This window comes from Ananas comosus, linkage group 5 (genome assembly GCF_001540865.1).
Source record: "Ananas comosus cultivar F153 linkage group 5, ASM154086v1, whole genome shotgun sequence".
NCBI lineage: Eukaryota > Viridiplantae > Streptophyta > Magnoliopsida > Poales > Bromeliaceae > Ananas > Ananas comosus.
This window is the reverse complement of record NC_033625.1, coordinates 11,729,829-11,755,318: the sequence shown is the minus strand read 5'-3', so window position 1 is coordinate 11,755,318 and position 25,490 is coordinate 11,729,829. Positions and strand designations below refer to the sequence as shown.

General features: G+C 38.9%; 1 protein-coding gene and 1 long non-coding RNA gene across 6 annotated transcripts in view; one reads left to right on the top strand and one right to left on the bottom strand.

Moving 5' to 3' along the window:
* LOC109710380 overlaps positions 8,208-25,490 on the bottom strand; it is an 81,051-nt gene continuing 63,768 nt past the window's right edge. The window contains exons 12-13 of one of the 4 annotated variants that reach the window (XM_020232905.1): positions 8,546-8,602; positions 8,208-8,255 (exon numbers count right to left, since the gene is read on the bottom strand). In XM_020232905.1, coding sequence (XP_020088494.1) covers positions 8,549-8,602 — 54 coding nt within the window. In that variant the 3' untranslated portion in view covers positions 8,208-8,255; positions 8,546-8,548. Of the gene's footprint in view, positions 8,256-8,393; positions 8,603-10,050; positions 10,075-21,865; positions 22,288-25,490 lie in introns of those variants that run through there. The other 3 variants (XM_020232904.1, XM_020232906.1, XM_020232903.1) reach the window with 3 other exon arrangements.
* On the top strand, positions 13,394-15,669 carry LOC109710382. Of its 2 annotated transcripts, none has more exons than XR_002216347.1 (3): positions 13,394-13,623; positions 14,312-14,866; positions 15,004-15,669. It is a non-coding gene; the product is annotated as an uncharacterized LOC109710382 (long non-coding RNA). The 2 variants fall into 2 exon arrangements; XR_002216346.1 differs by having other exon boundaries at positions 13,394-14,030.

The following is a 25,490-nucleotide window of genomic DNA, read 5'->3' as shown; positions in this document are numbered from 1 at the left end:
AATGTGCTTACCTCCGATGGGGTCAGAGATTCCCCGGTCTACGCATCAGAAGCGTTTTAAGTACTGTGCGCGCTGTTCTACTGATCTTCGCGTTGCTCGTGCGCTCGCCACAGTGGCCGGCAATGCTCCGAAAGGTGAGCACGGCATCCGGCACGCCGAGACCTGTCAGCGGGTGTCTCGGCCTGGCTGAATGACCCTCGATTTGCGCTAGCGGGCCATAAAAACTCGAAAATCACATAAAATAATGTGATTTTATGAAATTAGGAGGGCTTTTATGCAATTGTGATTGTTGCGGTCGCTGTTGGCAGCGTGTGCGGGCAGTGGGTAACCTCTGGACTGATTGTCCAAGGTCCCAGGCCTTTGCGGCAATCGAAAAGTGATTTTTGGTGCGTTTCTCTACGAAATCCACTGACGGAACGCATTTTCGGTTCGGAATCCTTCCGACGGTGCTTTGCGATGATTTGTTATGTCACTGAGCCTGTTAGCTGGTCAATTGCGTCGTTTTGAGGGTTCAAAAATGACAGGTGAGCGACGGTGGGTTCTGGTGTCGAATTTGACACTTCTGAGAATTCGGATCGGAACGATTGTTCGACGATAATCGTTTCGGAGTGAGTTAATGTCTTTGTTGCCAAGTCACACATAAATATGTGTTTAGTGGTAGCGAGCGACTCGTATCTTGAGTCGGTGAGTTCCGAGATAGTTCGTGGGTCCCGGCGGAGTCCTCGTCTGATTTTCGGGACTTCCGGCGTGTTACGGCAGCCAATTTTGGGAAACTGATTTCCACGGGGCTATGAGTGGGGATCGTGAGTTAGTGTTACTTGTTGGTGGATTAGATTCTAACTCAGTGGACCCTTCGTAGGTCCGGTTGTTTCGTCTCCGCAGTTGAGAGACCAGTGCTAGATACGTACAGGTGGGTACTTCGATCCGAAATCGGTACAGTGGTCCACGCTCGATGATATCCTCTTATCTTTGTTCTCCCGTTATTATTATTGCATATTATATATTAAGCCTTGGACCCACATTGTTTCTATTGCACTCTACTCAGTTTTTTCCATATTTAGTATCATGAGTAGGAGTAGAGTAGTTTTATCTACATGTGATATCTGTGACCTAGTTTGTCGGTTCTCGTACTTCGTATCAGTAACCTTGTTGGTCGGTTGGATTATTTGATGACCTATACGGTCGGTACACCCTGAGGAGTAGGATTGTCAGCTCGTAGCTGATGGTTAGTTTTGGAGTATACTTGCATATCTTCGGTAGGATGTTGAGTTGTTCCATCCTAGTTAACCTGCGTGGTCGGTACTTGTGTTCCTTACGGTTAGATGACCTATACGATCGGTTTACCCTGAGAGGTTGGATTGCCGGCTAGTTGCCGATGTTTGGCTATTGAGTATATCAGCATCGATCGCCACTGCTCGTACGCATTTCACGAACACCAGCGGTCAGATCCACCGCAAGAGGGTGTTCTTTTCTGGAAAGGTGGTTGGATGTGCCAGCCCGTGAGCCTAGCGGTCAGGACTGGGTTATGTGCAGCCCGTGAGCCCAGCGGTCAGGACTGAGTTATATACAGGTAGAGTGGCAGTGGCATAGGCTTGTGGTCTACGGACCGTCATGCTAGGTTTAGATTGGGTATATATTTGGACTACTCGTCCGGTTGACGCATATGGCTATAGTAGCGGTTGTCTTGCTACTATAGTTTTGATATCCATATATGCATTCGGTTTTTCTTTACAGTAGAGGTAGTTATATATCCTACTATTGTTCTACTTACTTTCAGTTTAATGTTACTGTATTCATTATGTCTGCTCATGACTTTATTTATTTTTTCCTGTATCGGTAAGTACTCCTCGCCTTTGTCGGCCTGCGATACCCACTGGGAGGGGAGACATATTTACATGTTCTCACCCCCCGCCCCCATTACAGGTGACGTCGCTGATCCTAGTGGGACGGTTCGTGAGGAGCGCTCTTAGTGGTTCGGTAGATCTTTCGGACCCGTCCATTGGTTTCAATTCTAAACTCTAGTTTCTTAAATAATTGAATTAGACAATTTATATGGTTCAGCATTTTATTACATTTGAATTTGGAATTTCATGCATGTAATAAAGGATTTGTGAGTTTTCGTGAAATGAAAATGGTCTTCTACCCCTCGTGGTAGCGTAAAAAAAAGAAAAAATTTTCGTGTGGGAAATAGCTTTTAAAAGATTTTCTTGTGATATTTCATGATTTAGTATTTCAAAACTAGTTTCCGGGTAGGAAACATTTTAAATTAATAGTTGTGGATTTATGCTTGTAAACTCTGAATGTGAATGGTGTATGAATGTATGAATGGATGAATGTTTGTATTCAGTTGTGGTGGTTGTATCCTATTATATATTTTGTACCTATGCGACGCCATACAAATACAGGGGAGACTCTTCCGTGTGAACAGTGGACTCTCTGTATTTGTGGCGAATCTGGCATACGCTGGGGTTCAGGTTTTTAAAAAAAAAAAATTTGGGCACTTCCGCTTGATTTTAAACCAGAAATGGGACCCTTGGGCGTGACACAGTACCCCGATGATGCCGTACCGGTACTAGGCCACCCAACATCTCAAACCCGAGAGCTACTTTTCTCGGTTTATGCAGGGGAGTTCCAGTACTCCTTCTCTGGTACCGATACCCAGCACCCCAAAGCCTGCAGTTTAGAACTTTTGATGCTAAGTATTTCCTCGCGCATTCTTGCAACACGAGGAATCGGTCGGTACTCAGTCAACGACCAACAAAAACATCCGGAATAGCCCAAAACGCTATTCTAACATTGGAACCTCGCAGTTTGCTAAAGTTCAGTGTGTTACATAGACGGGGAGGCTTACCTTCTCTTCTCTGGTTCAAAGCACAAAAGAAATCCTAAAAAGGGCGTGGGGGTATATAAAGTGTTGCTACAATTTCAAAAAGACCTCTCAAAAACCTACAGTTTGTGGACTGCACTGCGTACCGGTACGCATGTTGGAGTACCGATATCCCGCAGCCGAACGCGCAAACCCAAGCCTCTGTCAAGCGAACAGCGCGCAGTGTATCGATACCCGCGCGATGCAGTACCGATACCAGGCTCCAGTACCGGTGCTTGGGCAAGTCAGTACCGGTACTCTGCCTCGCAGAGCTCAAACCCGAGAGCACCCCTCTCGGTTGCGCGATAGGGCTCCAGTACCGCCTCTAAGGTATCGGTATNGCCTCTGTCAAGCGAACAGCGCGCAGTGTATCGATACCCGCGCGATGCAGTACCGATACCAGGCTCCAGTACCGGTGCTTGGGCAAGTCAGTACCATCTCGTGCGCATCGTACCAGTACCCGCGCGATACAGTACCGGTACTCGGGCGATGCAGTGCCGGTACTCTACCTCGCAGAGCTCAAACCCGAGAGCACATCTCTCGGTTGCATGATGGGGTTCCGATACCTCTCTCTATTACCGGTACCCAGCACCCCAAAACCAGCAATTTGGAGGTTTTGGTGCTAAGTATCCACTCTCACTTCTCAAGAAGCGAGTAATAGGTCGGAACACAGTCAACGACCCTAAAAAATAATAGGAAAGGCTTAGAACACTGATCGAACACTAGAACCTTACAATTTGCTAAAGTTTAGTGTGCTACAGCCGCCACAACGACTGCGACGAGGCTACAGTTCGTCCAGAATGTTTAGCCAACGATGGTAGACAGCCGAAGCAGAGTTCGAGGAGGAGGCGGCTCGCTCGGAAGGGTACCATCCAGCGACGAGGCGTTAAGATTGATTCGCACTATCTAGAATAGTTTATTTGCCACGAGCCTATTGGCCCTACTCTCATTCAGATTCTTAAATTCTTGCAGATTTTAATTGTTATTGATGGATTCTAATATTTTGCTGACTGTATTGTCTGTTTCATGGTAGAGCGGAGCTCCAATGGGCTCGAGGCAAATAAAGCATTCAAGATAGTGCGAATCAATCTTAACGCCTCGTTGCTGGATCGTACCTGTTAGCGTCGGCTCTGTCCGCTTGAAATTGCAGACAAGCTTAGATGATTCATACTTTTATTAATTAATTATTATGAAAAGTTTGTATGTTGTATTGTATGCAAATTCTATTTGTATGTTACAAAGTACTATAAAATCATGTAATCTGCACAAAGAAAATGTAATTCTTGCTCACAAATTAATGGACTACTTACGAACTTGTAACACAATTTACCAAACAATGTAGCACTGTTTTGATCAATTGTTAAAGAAGACTTGTACTAATAATTCTTCATATTGCATCAATTTAGATTGGATTGCACTGTTATGTTTAAAAATACTCAATTAAGCTAGTGTTGCACTCTTTTTCAAACCATTGCACTGTTATTACTACCGTATTGCACTCTTACAAGCTTAGTTGCACTATTTTTCAAACTATTGCACTATTATTACCACTGTATTGTACTCTTACAAGGTTAGTTGACCTCTTTTATCATGCATTGGACTATTAATCGTGTTTTACAGACTTGTTTTTACTATAATTACATATTATCAATAATTGGGAAGAAAATTTACATTACTGAACGACTCGTTGCACCATTTGTTAAAGAATTGAATTATTATTGGGACTCTTGTTATCAGCGTTCCACTGGTTGTGTTACCCTGGTTGGAATTGCTTTGCACTGTTACGTTGAATGTTCCTCTATTATTAGGACCGCATTGCACAGTTAGAATCTTTCTTTCAACCTTTCACCTAGTCTTGCACTATTTTCGCGTTTAACGATGGACTTATTATACGGTTGAAAGAAGGACGTGAGATTTTATAAGAAACTTTACACTATTATCTTCTTCAATCGTTTAGCAGTTATATCTCACCTCTCGAACGTTGCACTCGCCGCTGACCGTCCTGCCCCGCCACCGCGGAACCACTTCCTCCCTCCTCATATTCCAGACCCTAAAGCCATGTCCCTCGGCGGAGCTTATTCCACTAACTCCCCTATGCTTTTTATGGTTTCGGAAGTGAGGGTGGGAGGTTGCCCTAGTGAGGGAGCAGATTGAAGGCGAGTGTCGCTGATCTGCTTTGGTGGAGATTGCACTGGAGCGAGCCGATGGATGCACTGTTAGTAGGGCTATTGCATCATTTTTTCTTGCGTTGCTTCGGGGCGTTGCACTATTATTTCTGTTGCGTGCTGCACAGTTCTTGGCTTTTAGCTTCAGATATTTTAAATTCTTAAAACCGAGCACCAAATAGCGGGACTGGCGAATAGCAGGACAGATGTGGTCCGAGTTTCGAAAAAGAGCAAAATTGCGTAAAGCGCATGGGGACGCATTTATTGCCCGTCAAGACCGTACGGTAGGGTAAACGTATCTTAAGAAATACGCGGAGAGCATTTGTATACGAGGGGCATTTTGGTCAGGCGGCTGAAAATTGAGTCCGAATCTGCAAAAATAAAAAATGTGGCCCACTTTTGCAAAAGCGCAAAACTAGTGAATTTTTTATGCAAATTGGCCATTAAAGATTCAATGTTTTAGAATTCGAAATAGATAATTCAAATTGGTTGGATTAGGTTGTACATCCAAAAGATGATTTTCGTAAAAAAAAAAACCTCTTTTTTAATTTTTCGTTTGCTTGGTTCGAAGAAAATTAAGTATTTTTAAAAATCTTATTTTCGTATTTCAAAGAAAATTAGCATTTTCTTTTTCTGATTTTTTTAGAAAAACAAAGATAATAGTTTTCCATAAAATATTAAAGAAAAGTTTTTTTATAAAAACTTTTTTTTTTTAAATCAAACAGACGAAAAATTGAAAGAACGGTATTTTATGAAAATTTTTATTCTTAATATTTTTTTCATATTTTTTCGGAAAACTAAACAGCTTCTAAAGGTACAATTTTTATTATTAGATTGTTGCCTATTACTTTCTCCGTACCAATTAACATGTGGGACTTTTCCTTGCGATCCATTAGATACTCTTTACTTCCCTTATCCAAAACAAATAAGGCAATGTGTACGCCGTGCAAATTTAAGTTCACTTTTTGGTAACTCAAAATCAATGCAATCATGCAATTCTTCATCTTCATGTAATGTGTTAATAACTTCAACAGGTGGCAAAATACAGGTGGCAAAATACAAGTGCACGTAGTTATCATGGTACACTAGTAAAATACCCGCGCGATGCTGCGGATATAAAAATAATTTTATAATAAATTTTACTTTTTTTTACGTTTTTATATAGTTTTATAAGTCTAATTATTAATTAAATAAAAGGTATATAAAAATAATTTAATCGGTAAATCTATTTAAATAAAAGTCATTAAAATTGGAATATACGCAAAGTACATTTATACAACAATTTATTTTATAAATATTTATATGAAAATGATTTGAGATAAATCTACAAAATAATTTAAGAAAATTAATAAATATAAGAAAAATAAAATTATAAAAGAAATTGTTTAATANAAGGTATATAAAAATAATTTAATCGGTAAATCTATTTAAATAAAAGTCATTAAAATTGGAATATACGCAAAGTACATTTATACAACAATTTATTTTATAAATATTTATATGAAAATGATTTGAGATAAATCTACAAAATAATTTAAGAAAATTAATAAATATAAGAAAAATAAAATTATAAAAGAAATTGTTTAATAACATCAATTATATATATACAGAAATACACTATATTTCTAAAATTTTACTTCTAAATTTAAATACTGTATTTTTTTTATGCAACAATATTTTACGTGATTTAAATTGCATCTATCAGGCTAGACTTTATTACGCAATTTATTATATGTATTATTAATAAATTAATTAATTATATTATATATAATGAATTATTAATAAAATTAATTAATTAATTTCATAGAGTTTAGAGATTTAAAATTTTAAATTTTGAAGTTTAAAATTTGAAAATAAATATTATAAATAAAATTTAAAATTTAAAATTATAAAATTTGAAAGTATCAATATATATATATAGAGGGTCCAGCTACGAGTTTGACTGGGCTACTATCGATAGTAAACCGCTTGGTTTACTACCGATTTGTTTTTGATAATAGAGCTTCCAAATCGACGATCGGCACTGTTGAACATGATCTAGACTATTTAAATTATCTAGAAATTAAATTTCATGATTTTTTGGCATCACTAACTGAACGATCAAAGAGTTACAAAATCTATAATTTAATGGCCAATATAGTGCGTTTGCTCATTTAACGGTATAGAAGAGTTTCAATCAACTAAATTTTTGTTAGAAAATTCTTTAGACTATTTAAAATAAGATCTAGACTCTACATCTCAAATATAAAAATTGTATCATCACTTTTTGAAGGATATTCAATTCCAGCCATTCATTTTTCTGTTTACTTGATGGATAAGAGAATAATATCGAAAATATGTGAAATTTGATTTCCAGATAGTTTAAATAATTTAGATCATGTTTAACAGTGCCGATCATTAATTTGGAAGCTCTATCATCGAAAATAAATCAGTAGTAAACCGAGCCGTTTATTACCGATAGTATTCTAGCAAAACTCTCCGGCTACTATACTATTATGAGTACGATCGCCCTCGTACTCATAAGTTGTTTTCGATGATAGAGCTTCCGAATTGACGATCCACACCATTAAACGTTATTTACGGCATTTAAAACTTTTAGAAATCAAATTTTATAATTTTTCGACATCATTTATCTTACGATCAAGAGGTTACAAATTTGAAAATTTTTAACGGCCGGTATTTGATACTTGCTAGTTTAACGGTGTAAAAGAATCGAAATTTATTGAATTTTTTATAGAAAATTCTATTCACTACATAGATAAAGATTAATAACTCCGATCTTGAATTGAAGGATCCGATCATCCTTTTTTAGGACGTCGTTCGATTTTGACCGTTCATTTTATGCCCACTTGATGGACTTTATTATGATTTCGAAAATTTACGAAATTTATTTTCTAAAAGTTTCAAATACTCTAGATCATATTTAACGGAGTGGATCGTCGATTCGGAAGCTCCATCATTGAAAACAACTTATGAGTACGAGGGCTCCAATACTCATAANTATATATATATATATATATATATATATATATATTCCGGCTGGGGTACTATCGATAGCACCAAGGATTTGGTGCTATCGAATTATTCACCGTTAGATTTAACCCTTTGATCATTTTTACCAGTTAGATTATACTATTCAACCAACCACTCACTCAACCCTAGGGGCCCACATCATCTGTCACGCCCTAGGACCCAGCGGAAGCCCGCCCGGCACGTGTCCAGACCTGCCATACATCTAAAACATATAAGACGTCTACAATAAATAAAACGGTAAATAAAGTAATGATAAAAGAACATCTAGGAGTATCAGAACATAGTACAACTAGAATCTACAACAAAGGAATAGACAATAGGCTAAAATCCACAAAGAAAAGAACCACAAAGTAGTATAACTGAAATCCAAATCTAAGAGCCAAAAGTATAATATAGGTGGTCTCTATATATGGATACAACTCTCACTCTCTCTACAAAAATAAAAGAGAGAAAACCACCTAAGCAAAATGTAAATACTTACTATCTAACTACGCGACCCCTTTGCCGCGATCCCATGCCTCCACCGGTGCTGAAAGCTCTGAAATAAAATCATAAAACAGAGAGTGTGAGAACTATTAAATAATAGTTCCCAGTGGGCAATTACTGACTTCACTGAAAAGCACCATTAGACCCAAGAACTAAGCAAGTAAGTGCGAATCGATAAGCAATATGAATAACAAGTATTTAAACATGAATACTTACTATACCATGATATCTCTACTTAGCATGAATTTGCATAAGTATGATGCTATTCTAACATGTATATGCATGAATATACAACCAATATGATATCCACAATATAAATAGTAAGATGTCATTGTTTACTATTCTAGTCAATATCCACTTGGCATGTTATGTCACTAGAATCCCAATCCTGTAGGACCTACCCGTAGGTAATCCGGCCTGCGCCGTGCCTAATCGCCCCGTGGTAGTCAACATCCCCACTCTAGGAATGAGCCTCCCCCACGGCATCCTATTTCGGTGCCCAATCCCGCACGGGCGAGCATGTGTCGCGATGGCTATCTCCGGAGTGCTGACTTGTGGGGAGCGACCCTCACAAGTATGTGCGAATGAGCACAATGGCAAACAAGCGTAAAAGTCCGTCTCAAGTCCCAAATCATCATGTCTAAAACATGAAATGTAGCAAATGTCTCAATGACCTATCACTATGTCATCATGTCTAAAACATGAAATATAGTCGATATCAAATGGCCTATCATTATGTCTCTATGTTGCAGTTTCATAGTTTACTAAGTCGGGTGCCCCTTTATGACACTTTTGTCCACTAAGTCCAAGTATGAGTTTAGTGTTCAGGAGTACATAATTCGAGTCATTTTCATCATATAAGACATGTTTCCAACTTGCAAGAAAGAATATTTTTCACATGCATGCATAATACACATATTGCTCTACTATATAGAGTTGAATTTTTATGATATATAGCACATGCATTTTAAGTATTCTAAAATTCATAAAAATTCTATCTAGCATGAATATGCATACATTTCGATGAAACGACAAGTATAAAACACATAGGAGACATTTCTCTCCTATTTCATGAAGTCAAACCCATCGAAACTCTTAGTTGCCCTTCGTTTACGCCGACGAAGATGCCTACTATTCTTCTAACTCTCTAAAGGTAAACTTAGGAGAGTTAAACTCAACAAACGAACAACCCAAAGTTCGATCAATAACCAACTCAAGAAAAATAGTGAAAACTCACCGAATGTGAAAGAAACTCTCTCGATCTCTAAATGAGCGTTAGAGTCCTTCTAATCCAACCTAAACAAAGGTTCTAAGCCCATCAATTGAGGTCAAAAAGCCTCAAATCAAAAATGCCCATTAAAACCCTAAATTTCCAAATCTAGGGTTTCATCAAGTAGAATTAACCAAAACATGAATCAAAGAGGGGATTTAAGCTTACTAACCTCACAAGAGCTCCAAACAAGGCTCCAAGTAAGCTAGGGTTGAAGATTCTCCCTCCACAATGCTCCAATCACAAGCTCAAAGCTTCTCCCATGGTGGTAACCAACAAGAAGCAAGAAAAGACAAAGAGGAGAAGATCAAAACTAGTTAAAAATCATCAAAAATGGAGAAGAAATCAAGAGGGAGAGTGCTCACCTTGCTCTCCATTGGTTAGGGCTTAAAAGAGCTCTCTAAGGGGGCTGAGGTGGGTTATATAAAGTTTGCAATAATTGCAAACACACCCTTCAACTAAAACAGCCGCACTGCACTGTGTATCGGTACACGAAAAAGTGTACCGGCATAAACCCCGCGAGACAGCAAACCCGACCCTTGGGTCGACAGTTCATCCCATTTGTACCGGTACAACCTGTTCCGGTACAACCATCAAGGCTGTACCGGTACACAGCCATGCAAAATACAACCCGAGAGCAGCCTAAGTTCTGCACTTTGGTGACCTTAGCGTTACTTTAAATACTCTCAACTTCTCGGATACGAAGCCATAGGTTAGCAACACTGTCAACGACCCTCACCATAATAAAAATATTTAAAAAAAACTCGGAACAGATCAAAACACTCGAACGTTCGCAATTTGCAAACGTCTAGTGTCGTACATCATCCTAACGTCACGCCGTTCCATCTAATGGCTAAAGAATGCAATAGCAACTAATAGCTTGTTGCTATTGATAGTATTCGCAGCGTAGTTTCTAATACATATATATAGTATATATATATATATATATAATTATATAATGATATACTATATATATCGATATATATATAAATATATACTTCCTTGAGTTCCTCCGAAGCATCCCGCGTTTGCGCGGGGCTTACGTGGACCTCCTTTTTATTCCTTGGTTCTCCTCTGCTCCTCTTCTCTCACGCTCCGAAGTACTCTCTCTCCTCCCCACCCCCTCTCCCCGGCTCTATCTCTTTTTTCCCCTATCTCTCTCCCCTAACTCCCCTCGTCTGTCGTTTCGCTGTAGGGCGCAAGGGCGCCAGCACGGGTTGCGCGCGCACGGAGTGGGGCGAGAAGAGTGGCGGGCCGACCCCGCACCCCCGCGCGCTCTTGAGAGAAAGAGAGAGAGTCTCTCTCTCTCCCTCCATCTCTCTTCCTCCGTCCTCTTCGCCCGTCCCACCGCCCCGGCTCTTCCTCGTCTCACCCCCCTCCTCTCCTCCTCTTATTCACTCTCTCTCCCCGGCTCTCGATCTCTCTCCGACTCCTGCTTCGCTCGTCCCGCCCTCTCCCGCAGCGAGGAGCAGGCGCAAGCGGGCGTGGTGGCATAGGTGGCGGCGAGCGAAGGCTGCAGTGAGGAACCGGAGGCGCGGGCGCGCGTGGGTGGGGCCCAGTCGAGGGAGAGAGGAGAGGGATTTTATTTTATTTTATTTTTTGTCTCTCTCTTTAATTTTTTCTCTTAATTTATGGGATAAAAAAAATCGCAGGAGCGCGGGGCGAGGCGGGGCGCGGAGCGGACACGCTAGAGCACGGGGCGGTGAGCGGCGTGGAGCGGACGCGCGGAGCACGGGGCATGGCGCGCGTGGGTCGGGCCCAACAGGGGGAGAGAGTAGAAAATTTTTTATCTTCTTTTATCTCTCTTCAACTTTTTCTTTTAATATATGGTTGAAGAAAATTTATAATTTTTTTAAAATTCAATCTAATTTTTTATTTATTTTTTTAAAAAATATAAAAAATATCAATAATTTAAATAGTTTAAATTATTTGTATTAAATATAAATTTTAATTTAGCTGAATAAAAAAATATTAAAAGTATATAAAAAATAAGGAAATTTAAAAATAAAACATAAAAAGTAAAAAAAATAAAAATAAAAAAGATAAGATAGATAAAAGAGGAGTAGAGGTAAAACTGTAAAAACAATAAATCAAATTTTTTTATAAATTACATATAATTATAATTATAATTATAATATATATAATTATATATATTTTCTTATTAGTATGGTTTTTGCCTTTATTTTTTTTAATCCTTCCTATAATTTATTTTTATATATTTTTTTGCAGCTATAGTTATTTATTTTTCAGTTATTTTTTTAATATAATTTTTAAGCTTTTTTTTACTATTATTTTTTTTATTTATTTATTTATTTCTACGGAATCAGCGCGAGCGGGTCCCGCACATGGCGGCGCCCTTTCTCCCCCCTCTCTGCCTCCCCCCTCTCTCTCTCCCTCTCCCTCTCCACCCCCTCTTTCTCTCTCGCTCTTTCTCTCTCTCTCTCTCTCTCTCTCTCTCTCTTTCGGCAGTGCGGACTCACTCTCTCTCTCCCTCTCTCTCTTTCCCCCCCAATTTAGAATATTAGATTTTAAAATTAAAATTACAAGAAAATTAAATTCTAAAATTTAAATTTTAACGTTCAATTTTTTACAGTTGAAACTAAAAATTTTAAAATTTAAAATATAAAATTTTGAAATTTAGTTTAAAATTTAAAATTAAATATTTAAAAGTTAGAAATTTTTATTATTTAAAATTTAAATTTACATTTAAACTCTCTTCCTCTCTCCCCCCCCCCTCTCTCTCCGCGAGCGCAGGCGCGAGCAGGTGCGGGCGGGCGATCCACTCCTCTCTCTCTCTCTTTCTCCTCCTTTTTTCCCCTCTTTTCTAAGTTTTTTTTTTATTATTTTGTATGGCTGTGGATCACATAAAAAAATTAAAATTAAAATTAAAATTAAAATATTAGTTTTAAATTAAAATTTAAATTTTAAATCGAATATATCCTTATTTCGATGGATTACGGGCAAGCGTCTTTTTTCTTTTTTTTTTTTCTTTTCTAACTTTTTTTATTTTGTAGGATTGTGGATCACATATAAAAAAGTAAAATTAAAATTAAAATTTAATATTTGATATTTTAAAATATTGAATTTTGAAATTTAAAATTTACTAAAACTAAAATTTTACTGTTTTAAATTTTAAATTTTAGATCCTATATTTTAGATTTTAAAATTTATATTCAAATTATGAATGCTTACAGTTTAAAAATTATATATATTAATTTACTGAAATATTATCTACCCGCCGGCTCCCCGGGTTTGGGGTGCCCTGTGTGTCCCACTTCTTTTTTAAATTTTAAATAATATAAAATGTTGAAGTTTAAAATTTAAAATTAGATTTAAACATTAAAAAAATTAAACTTAAATTTAAAAATTTAAATGATAACAATGTAAACATAGAAATATATTCTTATATATACTTTTATTCTAACTTTGGTAAATAATATTAAATAGTCTATTCAAATATTTTAGAAATTCCGTAAATTTACCGCCGCGAAGCGCGGACCTTCACTAGTATATATAGAGGGAGAGAGAGTAAAGGGGGTTTGGGGGGACACGTGTCACCCTTTGGTCCCCAAACGCTCTTTTAATGTAGAGAAAATAGAAAATAGATGTTTATATAAACAGCTAATAGAATTATGATAGTGATTTTAAAAATAACAAGCGAATCATGAGATTCTATTATATTTCTCGACAGTCTGGATTCTATTATATTTCTCGACTTACGTCTCTGCAGCTGGATCAGGCTTTATTAGGAGCTCTGATCGAGAGATGGAAACGGAAGACCTAGACTTTTCACTTCCGCCACGGTGAGATGACGATTACACTTAAAAATATGGCGGTTATTTCTAGTCTTCGTATCGATGGAACGCCTGTCACTGGGACTATAGTGTATCCGTGGCCAGAGATATATCAGGCGCTTTTAGGGATTGTGCCGGATTACATTCGAGCTAGTCAGATTTGATTAGATTGGATATACCAGCACTTCCACCATATACATTTGGATGCCTTTGCTGGATTAGTTGCAGCCACAGCACGTGCATATATGTTATATCAGATTGGCTGTAATCTATTTCCAAACCCCACCGGATATAGAGTTCACTTTAAGTGGCTGTCACTTTTAGCGGATTTTGATGCATGTGGCGGTTTAGCCTGGGGTGCAGCAGCATTGGCCTATCTTTATCAAGTATTGGGATCGGCTTCATTAAAAGGAAAGGTCGAATGCTGTTGCTTCGCGACATTAGTACATGTATTATAAGTAATATATAATAATTGTTATATAAAATTTCTCCTATTTAAGTTCACCTGCTTAATTTATTGTAATTTATTTATAGATTTAGGAATGGACCATCTTCATGTCGGACGACCTACTAGCGTTAGAGCTATTGTCGACATGGCTGATTGCCCTTTGGGTTGCCGATATGACATATAAATTTGATACATCTTACATTTCTATATATACATTTACAACTAACACGTATACTGTTCAAATATTAGGTGGACGAACGCCGGCGGGTTACATTTTAGAGCAAACGTCCGGACGACGGATATTGAGTTCTACCGAGATGAGTTAGATGAGTATAGAGTCCCAGATACGTATTAATGCAACCATTATTTTCAATATACAAACGTACTAATACATTCAGCTGACTATTATTGACTTTTGCACATATTATATGGTGGCCGTATACAGATGCTATTATAGCTGCGCTACCGGCATTCTGTGTATAGGGCAGTGAGGTTTGGCGATCGAGGACGACACTGATTTCTTTCCATATTATTGAGCTTCACGCCCCGGATCAAGTCCTACGGCAGTTTGGTCTCCTCCAGCATATACCCATTCACGTGGAGACCATCATCCATTGTATCACTTCTCTTGGGCGGCCAGATGAGGATTGAGCCCACTTTCATGTTGCACACATCGAGAGATAGGGACAGAGATTACAGGTTATTATTGACCAGCTGTCGATTGTCGGTGAAGACCCGATACAGACGACCTCTGTTTATATGCAGTGGTATAGGCAGATTACGAGAAGATGGATTTCTCGTCCGGTACAGCATCTATCATTGACTTACCAGCCTCGCGGCCAGACTGAGAGAGCTTTTGTACAATCACTCATATGTTAATTATTTTTTTAATCTTATATTTAATATAGATTGCAAAAAATGAGTTTTTATCAATAATGCAGGTGGATGCATTACGACAGACTCAGTATAGCATCGAAGAACTAGTTCATGATTCACCTTCTTACGGTACGATGCTGGAGACATTGACGGGCATGTATGCCCATATTGAATTAGTGCTGGAGCACATTCCTTACATACCTGTCGTCGCTATGTTGGAGGTCGAGATTTTGGTCATGTCTCGACATCGGGTCATCACAGGAGACAATCACCGACTCCTACTGGATCTTACTCGACATCGAGCCTGCGAGTGTTACGATCTCCATCTCCTACTGATGTTGCAGATATGCCCGCCGCCCCTTCGAGATTTCTTTTTTTGACATTGGACTTGGATTTACTTCCACCGTGAGTCTCTCGAGTGCGTCATCATCACAGCCCCGCCCAGCATCTACACCGACCACTATCGAGGGTGATCGACCTGAGCCAGAGGAGACTCAGGCAATTCCGGAGCATCCCGAGAGTATTATCATTGCGGATCTTAATCAGCTGGCCGATATCGAGACACTTGATGACGTAAATATTGCTGACCTTGATGTGGCTCGTGGCCGTAGACGTGGACATGGCCGAGGACGTCGAAGGAGAGGAAGATCGAGAGACTGATTGTATATTATTGATTTAGATCGCATATTTTGTATAATATTATATAATACTTTATTTAGTTCATATTTTTATATTTGTCTGAGTTTTTGTTGATATTTTTATCCGGTTGATTGTATCTTGTTATGCCACTTGTGTTGTTGTGTTTCTTGTTAGAATATTTGTTCCCGTAAAAATTTTTGCCTCAAACTAGTTCAAATTGTTTTTAAAATCAAGCTGAAAAAAAGTTCCTATTTTTTTGCACTAAAGGTGGTGAATGGTTTACTGCCTTTAGTGCAAAATTTTCAAAACCCACAAAAAATTGGCTAAGTCCTGGACTGGGGGCCGTTTGCACTAAAGGCGATGAACCATTTACCGTCTTTAGTGATACACTGATAAAACGGTGAACCATTCACCGTCTTATCTGTGTTTTAACCCGAACTCCAGGACTTACCCAAATTTGGCCGGGTGAGAGTTTTACAGTAAAGACGGTGAATCGTTCGCCGTCTTATGAAGACGGTGAACAATTCACCATCTTATCTAGGCCACAACACCGATGACTTGCGCGGGGATTTGCTCTGAAGGCGGATCAAGACTGTGAAGGCGGTGAATAGTTCACCGCCTTCAGAAGGTGGTGAACCATTCACTGCCTTCTCAAGGGTACATGCTAAGCTGTTGGAAAGGCAACCTTGGGGAAGCGGGGGGAGGGGTTTTGCACTAAAGGCGGTGAATGTGCAGGCGGTGAACCATCCACCGTCTTCACGACAGAACAACAAAGATGGTGAACGATTCACAGTCTTTGTGAGAAATACCTAACGTGGCACCCACGTGGTGAAAGGAGGGTTAGTTTTACAAATAAAATTTTCACAGGATTATTTTGCCAATTTCAGAATTCTACAGGGTCATTTTATAAAAAAGCCCTATTCTTGGAGTAGTTCCGGTGAAGTTCGGGTGCATCGGAATGCTTTCGGTGCGTGTTGGACACGAAGACGGAATTCGAATAGCTAGATTGGACTTTGGCCGGAATCCGGCAAAGCGTGGATGAAACGGTTATCTAAACGCGCTCAAAAATATGTTTTGGGGGTCTCGGTACGATTAAAGATGAATCAGAGACCCACGGAGCGAAAACAAGCGAAAACGGAGAAAAAATGGCAAAAGGCTGAAATTTTGGCTAAGTTTGAAATTTGCAGAATTTCTGAACCTACGGGGTCCGGACCCTGAGTGCAAGGTCCGGACCCCGAGCCCGAAAAGTGCACAGTAAGAGTGGCAAACTTGTAATTAATGGTGGGGGTTTGATCTTAAAAGGGGCTTCATCCCCTTCCCTTTTCCCTCAACCATTTTATGCGCACACACACACACACAACCTAGAGAGAGAATGTAGTATCCTTTTATATATATATATATATATATTAGTACTTAGACTAAGTGTGGCTTTGGTTGCCACGTGCATTTCCTATGAAAGCTTATCAACATGTCAAGGTGGGCATTTCTTTGTTTTCTTGTCTCTTTGTATTTCTCTGGAGCCGTACGCAAGGAGGAGGAGCTCAAGTGGAGCGTTCGTCGCCGACATCGCGTCGCGGAGCCGTTCGAACGCACGTTTGTCGCCGTAGCGTCGCGAGGAGGCCAGGCGAGGGTGCGATTCCACTGTTCTCAACGTCGCGCCGGATTGGATTAGCGATCGAGGTGGGTTTATCATCGAAATTCTACTCCTATAATATTGTTGGTCGACATGTATCGTTAATATTATAAGTTGTTATTGTTTAGCTCAAATTCAGGAGTAGGTATGTTTTAGACATATTAACTGAATTGGGAGCATGTTATTAGCTGTTATTAATCATACATGTTAAACTTAGATAAAACATAGGAGAAAATCAGTGTTCGGAACCTGTCATACGTTAAACTACCTGATTTAGCCTTAGGGGCAGTTGTACTTTTATGCAGTTGCAGTGTTCTTGTGGTGAGTACCCCAGGTAGTCTAATTTACTGTTACACTCGTGGGATGCCGAGTCTATTTTTACAGTAGTGTTTAGACTGTTCTGGACTAGTGGGTGTAGTTGCGGTTATCGGTGGACCCGAATTTGGTCATTTCGAGATCCGATTGTGTCGAGGGCACGTGACTAGTGGTTAGTAGCCAATTGGACTTATTTTCTTGACTTTAGCCTGTGAGAGCCTGATTGAGCTCGACAGAGATACGCTTGCATACTCGGTTGGATCGCGCCCATGAGTTGCCGCTCCGGAATTTGGCATTGTGCTTTCGCGTTGATGTCACTGACTAGTTTTGCTATCCACGGACTGTTTTGCGTGGAGGTAGCATGGCTTAGACAGACGAGACGGGTGCGTTCACAGTCCCCGGGACGGGTGTGTTCACAGTCCCTATTGAGATTGGGTCAGATTTGACAGTTACTACAGTTGGATATAGTGTAGTGGCAGGTAGCTGTAGATTTCTTTCCAGCTTTAACTACTAGTTTGTTTCTGACTGTAGTCTTACTGGGTAGGCCGATGATGTTGAGGGCGGTATCCACTGAGGACTACTTGTTTTTACAGTAGTTCTCACGTCCAGTTGTTACCACTATTTTGCAGAGCCACCGGTTTCAGTTGCTTCGCCTTCCGAGGCTGATCGAGGCAAGGGCGTCGCGAGTTAGAGCCCTACCCGACGAGTTGCTGAGATAGAGGATCCACCGCTGCAGGTAGTTTCGGTTTATTTTGTTGAGTTCATGTACATACAGTTGTTATAACTCGCTGGAGCGAGTACCTTTGTATAGCGTTTTGTTGTATGTATGTGAGACTTGTTTTATTCTACATGTTTGGTTTCTTTACAGCTTTATACTACTGGTTGTAGTATTGTATATTTTCAGTTACCGATACACTTCGTATACAAGGAAAATTCTTTGTATACGGCGGATTTGTCGACGTGCCCGGAAATTGTGTAATCCGGGGCGTGACAGAGAAGCTCTCTCCTCTCTCTAGATTTCTCCCTACCCTCTCTATATCTCTCTCCCAAACTTTGAATTTTGGAGGAGAATGACCTTGGGAACGCATGGGAGGCGACGGTTCAAGTCTTCGTGCGCTCGTTTGAGCGGCGTGCTTCCGACTCGTTCGTATTTTGATGAGTATTTTGGATTTTGGTTAAATCCTTCATGCATGATGTTTTAGGGGTGTCTAGAGTATTTCTAGCATGTTTCTCCATTTAATTTTGGAGTATTTGAAGATCATCTCATGTTAGAGCTTAGAATGAGGGTTTTGAAATTTGAAGGGTTTTAATGCAAATTAACCCTTTAGCTCTCTAATTGAAGGTTAGAAACGGGTCCCAAACATCTCTAGGTTGCGGATTAACGTGCGGTTGATGATCGATTACGACTTCAAGCCGAACCGGACAACGAGTGCCGCGGGAGGCCGATTGCAAGTGCCGACAAGCAATCGGAGAGCGATACGAGGGCTTAGAATGAGGATTTTGTAGAAATGCTAGATGAATGCATGTTGACATATTATAGAAATACTAGATGAATGCATGCTGACATATTGCAAAATATGCTAGATTCATATAGATATGAACTTGGGTCGATAACTCTCTGTAGATTAGAGAACTCGACATTGAAAAACAAGAATGTGAAGTCTATGGATACTCGATGTGGACAAGTAGGATGTCAAGTAGATCGAGTGGCACTGAACCTAGTGTCGTGAACATAGGTTGGACATGAATGGCATTGAACCTAGTGTTAGTAAATATAGGTTGAACAAGTGAACCTAGAAGTTGAGATCTAGGTAGAGATGACATAGAACCTAGCGTGGTTGAACCTAGATTGTGGCCTATAGTAGTAATAGCCACTAGGATGTTTATGGGTCGAACCTAGATAGGTCAACATTGTAGGGTTTGCAGATAACCCTTGAGCCGTAGAAATAGATTCCGGAATCCCAGGACTTGTGGTGACTTTGGTATCAAGACTAGGTCGTGTGCGACAATTTTGCTGCTGAGTTTGATACCAAGGGGAACGGGTGTGTGCGCAGAGTTCACCACCGGGAGGCTTGAACCATTGTTCGACGTGTGCGACGATTTCGCCGCCAGATGGTTAAGCCGATTTATGGATCATGCCGCCAGTTGACTTGAACCATTGTTTGGCGTGTGCGACGATTTCGCCGAAAAATGGCTAAGTCAAATAGCGCAGTGGGCTGTTGTAGCAGCCAAGCTGTGGTAGAGATACAGCCGGGTGCGCGGTAGTCCGCGAATAATTGACTCGAGGCCGAGTCGGGTGGATAGCTTGGTTAAGGTGGTAAAAGCCTTAAAAGTAAAGAGCAAATGATATGAATCAAAAATAGATGAAACCTTGTGAGCAAATAGTAAATGGCAAAACCTAAGATAGTAGAAACCTTAAAAGCTAGATGATATGAGCTATGAATAGCAGGATTGAAAGTAGTATCAGTTGATCTACTAGTTGATTGCATAGTTGCATGACTTATATAGTTACATGTTGGATTGCATTGTTGCATGTTGTGAGGCATGAACATGATAATTGTTAGTTGCATAAAATATATGATGATATATATATATACATATATATACATATACACACACACATATATATATATATATATATATATATATATATATATATATATATATATATATATATATATATATATGGATATTTGTTGGACTAACATGTTTGTAGTGCCTCCTTTGGACCTGGTGAGTCGAGCTCTTCCCTTGGGTGACCGTACCGACTAAGAACTATATTTATATAATTCTCACCCCACGTTTTTTTTGGAAGTTTTAGGTTCACACATGAGCGGCGCGACGACGCGAGGAAAGGGCGTAGCTCCGTAGATAGCGCCCTACCACCGAGACCAGAGATAGCGGTACCCCAAGTCAGTCTAGCTTAGGGGTATAGAAGTGAAAGAAACAAACTTGTAATAATAATTGTAATAGTATCGATTGTATTTGGAAGTTAAATGTAAATCAAATTATAATATGTAAAACCTGAGACGAATGTTTGTAATAGTATAGTTGTATTTATATTTTTGATACTTTCTTATGCAATCCTTGCTTGACTATTGTTCCTGGTTGGAACCTCATGCTTTGTATGAATTGTGACGCCTAGGACGTACAGAAAACACTCTGGCCGTTCGGCGGTCTGTTGGCGTTCCCGAATCCGACCAAATAGGCAGATGTCGGGACGTGATAGAAGGGTTCTCGGGCGAAAGAGGGTGGCGACGGCAGCGGCTGGGTGGGCCACAGAGAGAAAGATAGAGAGAGAGAGGTAGGGAGTACTAGGTAAGAGAGAATGAGGGTAGAAAAACAGGTCAGGCGAGAGAGGCCGACGACGATGGCGTCGACGGGGTGGGCCACAGAGAGAGAGAGAGATAGAGAGATCGAGCGAGAGAGGCGGGTGGGATCTCGGGCAGGGTAGTAATACAAAAAGAATACAGTGAATAGTTTCACCGTGTCACCGTGTTCAACTTACTACCTGGCCCCGGCCCCGCTCGCATGGCGCTGACGTGACGCTTGTGTGGCAGGGTCAAGACCATTTTTACAAATATAAATTTGTTAGAACTATTTTTAAAATTAATTTTTTCCTGGGGGCCAATTGCAAAAAAAACCCACCAAAAATTTGCTAGTGCTTACATGCGTAAAATGGGTAGCAGTGCTTGTGAGTAGGACAACCAGTGATCCGTGTGAATTCAGAAGACATCTGTGGTGATTCAGATGCTACTTCAACCTTCTTTTTGTGAGATACTTCCTCAAAAGAATGAGAAGAATACAAAGATAGTTAGAACAACTGGAGTGTTAGGATGACCAGAAACAAGGAGGATAAGCAGAACAAGATAGATGTTTCGAAAGGGTTATATTGCATGTTACTCAGAGATGATGCACAGTGGGATGATACACACCATACTCCATATGCTCGGGACTGTACCCAAAGAAAACGTGTGGCAAACTTTCTAGATAATTTGGTTCTAATTGAACGAAAAGACAAGAAAAAATTGACAGAAGTGCAGCACCTTTATTCGCGTGAATACAACGAATCCTTGCAGTTTAAGACCATTGACCGGCTTTTGAGGACGACCTGGTGCACCTAAATGCGGATCCCAATCATTTGTAGCCAAATCTCGACTACATCAATGAGATATATAGATAGATTCCAAGTGAGGGACAAGACAGCGAGATCTGGACTGGTTTGCTCTGGATGAATAGAATATGTTAGAGACGTTGGGCGGATCGGGATTGGAGCAGAATGGCTTTAACCATTTAGGTTACTTGTACCAAGACTGAAGAGGAAGAAGAACAATTCCAGAGAAAAGATTGATCAATATCATAGATATATTAAGAACAGAGAGATAAAGCTAGATACGTAAGAGTCACCTTTTTGGATCAGTCATACACATGCTCAACGGAGAAACAAAAGCTCCAAGTGCAAATTTCGAACAAAATAATATGCTTACTTGAGACTCGTTTAGGCTCTGCTTACATACTTAGATAGGAATGATACCTATTGCTTTCAATTGAATGTTGGATATTCTCCTGGCATAAGACTTTTTTGGGTGCTCCACTTATTTTATGCATTGAACTTCTTTCTCATGGCATATGCAATGGCTAGACCTGCCACTCCAACGGCCACAAGCATTGTGGCAGACATTTTCGTCTTCATGTATCTCCAAATAAATTGAAATGCGAAATGAAATGTACAAGATGCTCGGAATTTCTTCATGGAAAAGTCCTGCATAAAGCATTTAAGTTTTTGTTCGTTTTTTTTTTTAAAAAAAAAAAATTTAAGCTGAAAAAAGAGGACTACTAAGAGCATAAACTTCACAAAATTAAACAATAATAGGAGCGAAAGGAGAGATCCAATTGACATCCAGCCAAATATTTTGAAAAGCCAATTAATTATTTCTACAACACCCTAAATTATGCCAAATTGTGTTGTACCAGAGACAACAAAAGGAAAAGAATTTTTTTTTATTCTAAATTAATTCCTAAAGATCTTGTTTGAATACAACATTTATTTGCGGGGCAACTGTCATGAGCATTATTTCTCCCTTCTCAGTTATGCAAGAATACAAGTTGCGATGAGTTGCTGAACTCGAGTTTAATATATAGCGGAGCCAACAACGAAGACTTCAAGAAAGTGCTTTTTTTCTTTTTTCTTTTCTTTATATGGAAAAAAGAGTAAAAGAAGGTAAAAAGGAAAGAAGTTTTTGAATAAGGGGAGAGAGAGAGAGAGCGAGAGAGAGAAGAGGTAGAGAGGATTTGAACGAAGTGGTGGGGTTGCTTTGAGTGAGAAAAAAAAAAACGGAGATTGAAAGGTTAAACTAAAGAAGATTTTGTTTTAATACGTCACTGATCTTAGAGCATAGAGAATCCTTGAATGTGCTTTATCCATGATGGCATCTTTATTATTAAAGAACTAAAATGATCCATTATTAAGTGCTTTATTTGAGATGTTATTAGTGCTTATTTGTTTCTCATTAGACTAATCAAGCCTTTTTCACACTATTGCTCAAGCCAGGCATCTGTCTTCTCAGAAACAAGTGTATTGCACTACTACCTGTCCTGAACTTTTCAATTAATTTTATTTTTGGTTCTTAAATTTCTAATTTTTTTACTTTAAAATTTTATAATTTTAAAAATATTTCGACTTATTTTATATTTATTTAATGTTAGAGAAAAAATATTGCCCACAGCACGATACAAATGCCACATAAGTACTAAAAGGTAATATAGCTGGAAAAATATTGCCTACTGCCCTCGATTATAAATCCAGAATATGTAAATTGGAAAAGGGAAGACACCTCTATACTCTCGTGGATTAATACTACTCTATCTCTTAGGATATTATAAATAGTTATTTCTAATTCACCCAAAACTACATATGATGCCCGGAAAACAATTGAGGCATACTTTCTTAACAAAACTGTTTCCACGGCTTTCTTTCTAAAGTCTATACTACGAAACATCAAGAGAGGCTCAACAAGCATGAGTGATTACATGCAAAAGATCAAGTCAATTGATGATGCTCTTTAGGCAATTGGTGAAACCAAGTCAGACCATAATTTGGTCATGACTGTTCTTCTGGGGCTACCAGAAGAATATAGGGATTTTGTTAGTGCACTTAACACACACAGAAGTAAGCCTACTTTCAAACAATTTCATCTACTCTTAATGCAAGAAGAAATATAAGTTCAATGTCGTACTAGCTTGACGACATCACTTGTTACTCCTACTATTGACGGTGAAGCACTTTATGCAAATCGTGGACGTGGTAATCGTGGAGGCTGTGGGGGTAGATATCGCGAAGGCCGAGGACAGCGCGGTAGACACAACTCTCATCCTGGTCGTGGATCTTCTGGAACCTACCCACATCCTCAACCTAATAATCCTCAATCTAATCAACAATCTTACATTCCAAAGTCCGGCACACAATGTCAGATCTATGAAAAGTTCAATCATTCTGCTCCCAAGTGGAGGCAACGCTTCAATCATTCTTTCGTTGCCGATGAAATTCCACACTTTTGCTGCTATGAACCTTTATGAACTCGGCAAGGAATTATGGTATCTAGACATTGGAGCGTCTAATCATATGACCACCCAATTCTGGCATTCTCTCTTCTAAACCTTATATTGGGTATGAACAAATTCTTGTTGGTAATGAAAATTTACTTGATATTACCCAGACAAGTAAAACTCAATTGAACACGTCCTCCAACTCCTTTGCTCTTAAAAACGTTCTTGTCATTCTCTCTATTAAAAGAAATTTACTTTTAGTGCATCAGTTCTGTCATGATAATAATTCTCTTTTTGAATTTGACTCTTCTGGTTTTTCTGTGAAGGATAACGAAACAGGGATGGAGCTTCTTGATGCCCTATTTTGGGACATCACTCTATCCAATTTCTTCTAAAATTACAAGTGATGGGAATAAGCAACAGCTAGCTCTAGGTTTACGGGAGATGTTTGGCATAGACGGTTCGATTATCCTAGTCTTCTTGTTCTTTCTATATTTATTAAAAATAATAAAATTATTTCTAGTGGTAATTCTGCTTTAAAATTGTCTGTCTACAATACTTGTAATATAAAAAAACATGTTAAACTCTCATTTCATGATTCAGAATCTCAGTCTTCTTTTTCTTTTCATATTGTTCATTCTGATTATGGCAATTACTTGTTCCCTCGGTTTCTAGTTATAAATATTATATTATTTTTATCGATGATTACTTCCATATATAGAGTAGGATTACATGGTATGTAATCTTGGTTGTATTATTACTATAGTAGGTTTATCTCTTGTACTATATATTTGTCATCGATACAACCCAAGAGTGTAAGCTCTTTTGCCCTTCTTTCACTGTGGACCATTTTGATTTGACCACCCACCATTTCAAAAATATAATTTTACTACTCAATCTTTCAATATTGTTTGATATAAGTCGGTCAACAATATTTAACTTTCAAATTTGAATGTTAAATATTGTTTATCTTTACATGTTTAGTTAGCATACTTTATGCAATTTTCGTAATTATAAATCCATTAAAGTAAATAACTTAAATTTTAAAGTCAAAGTACCGTTAACTGACTCAAATTGAAATTGAAAGGTTGGGCAGAAAAATTAAAGTTAAATAGCCTATTCAAAATGGCTCAGAGTTTAGATAAATTCCTTATATTTTTTGCCTGTAAATTATCAACATTAAAATTTATGGAAAAATATTACCCGCCACGATGTGCGAACCTACACTAGTACAAGCAATGTTTTGTACATATTAACTTGTGTTAGAAAAGCAAGGGGAATTTGATTTAATTTCTCCAGAAAATTAATGTGAACAGTAAGAATGATTTGCTACCAATTTGTTGGTTTTGTTCTTTTCATGTGAATATGGTAATTCATGATAAATATAAATCTATTACAACCTTGTTAGAATGAAAAGGT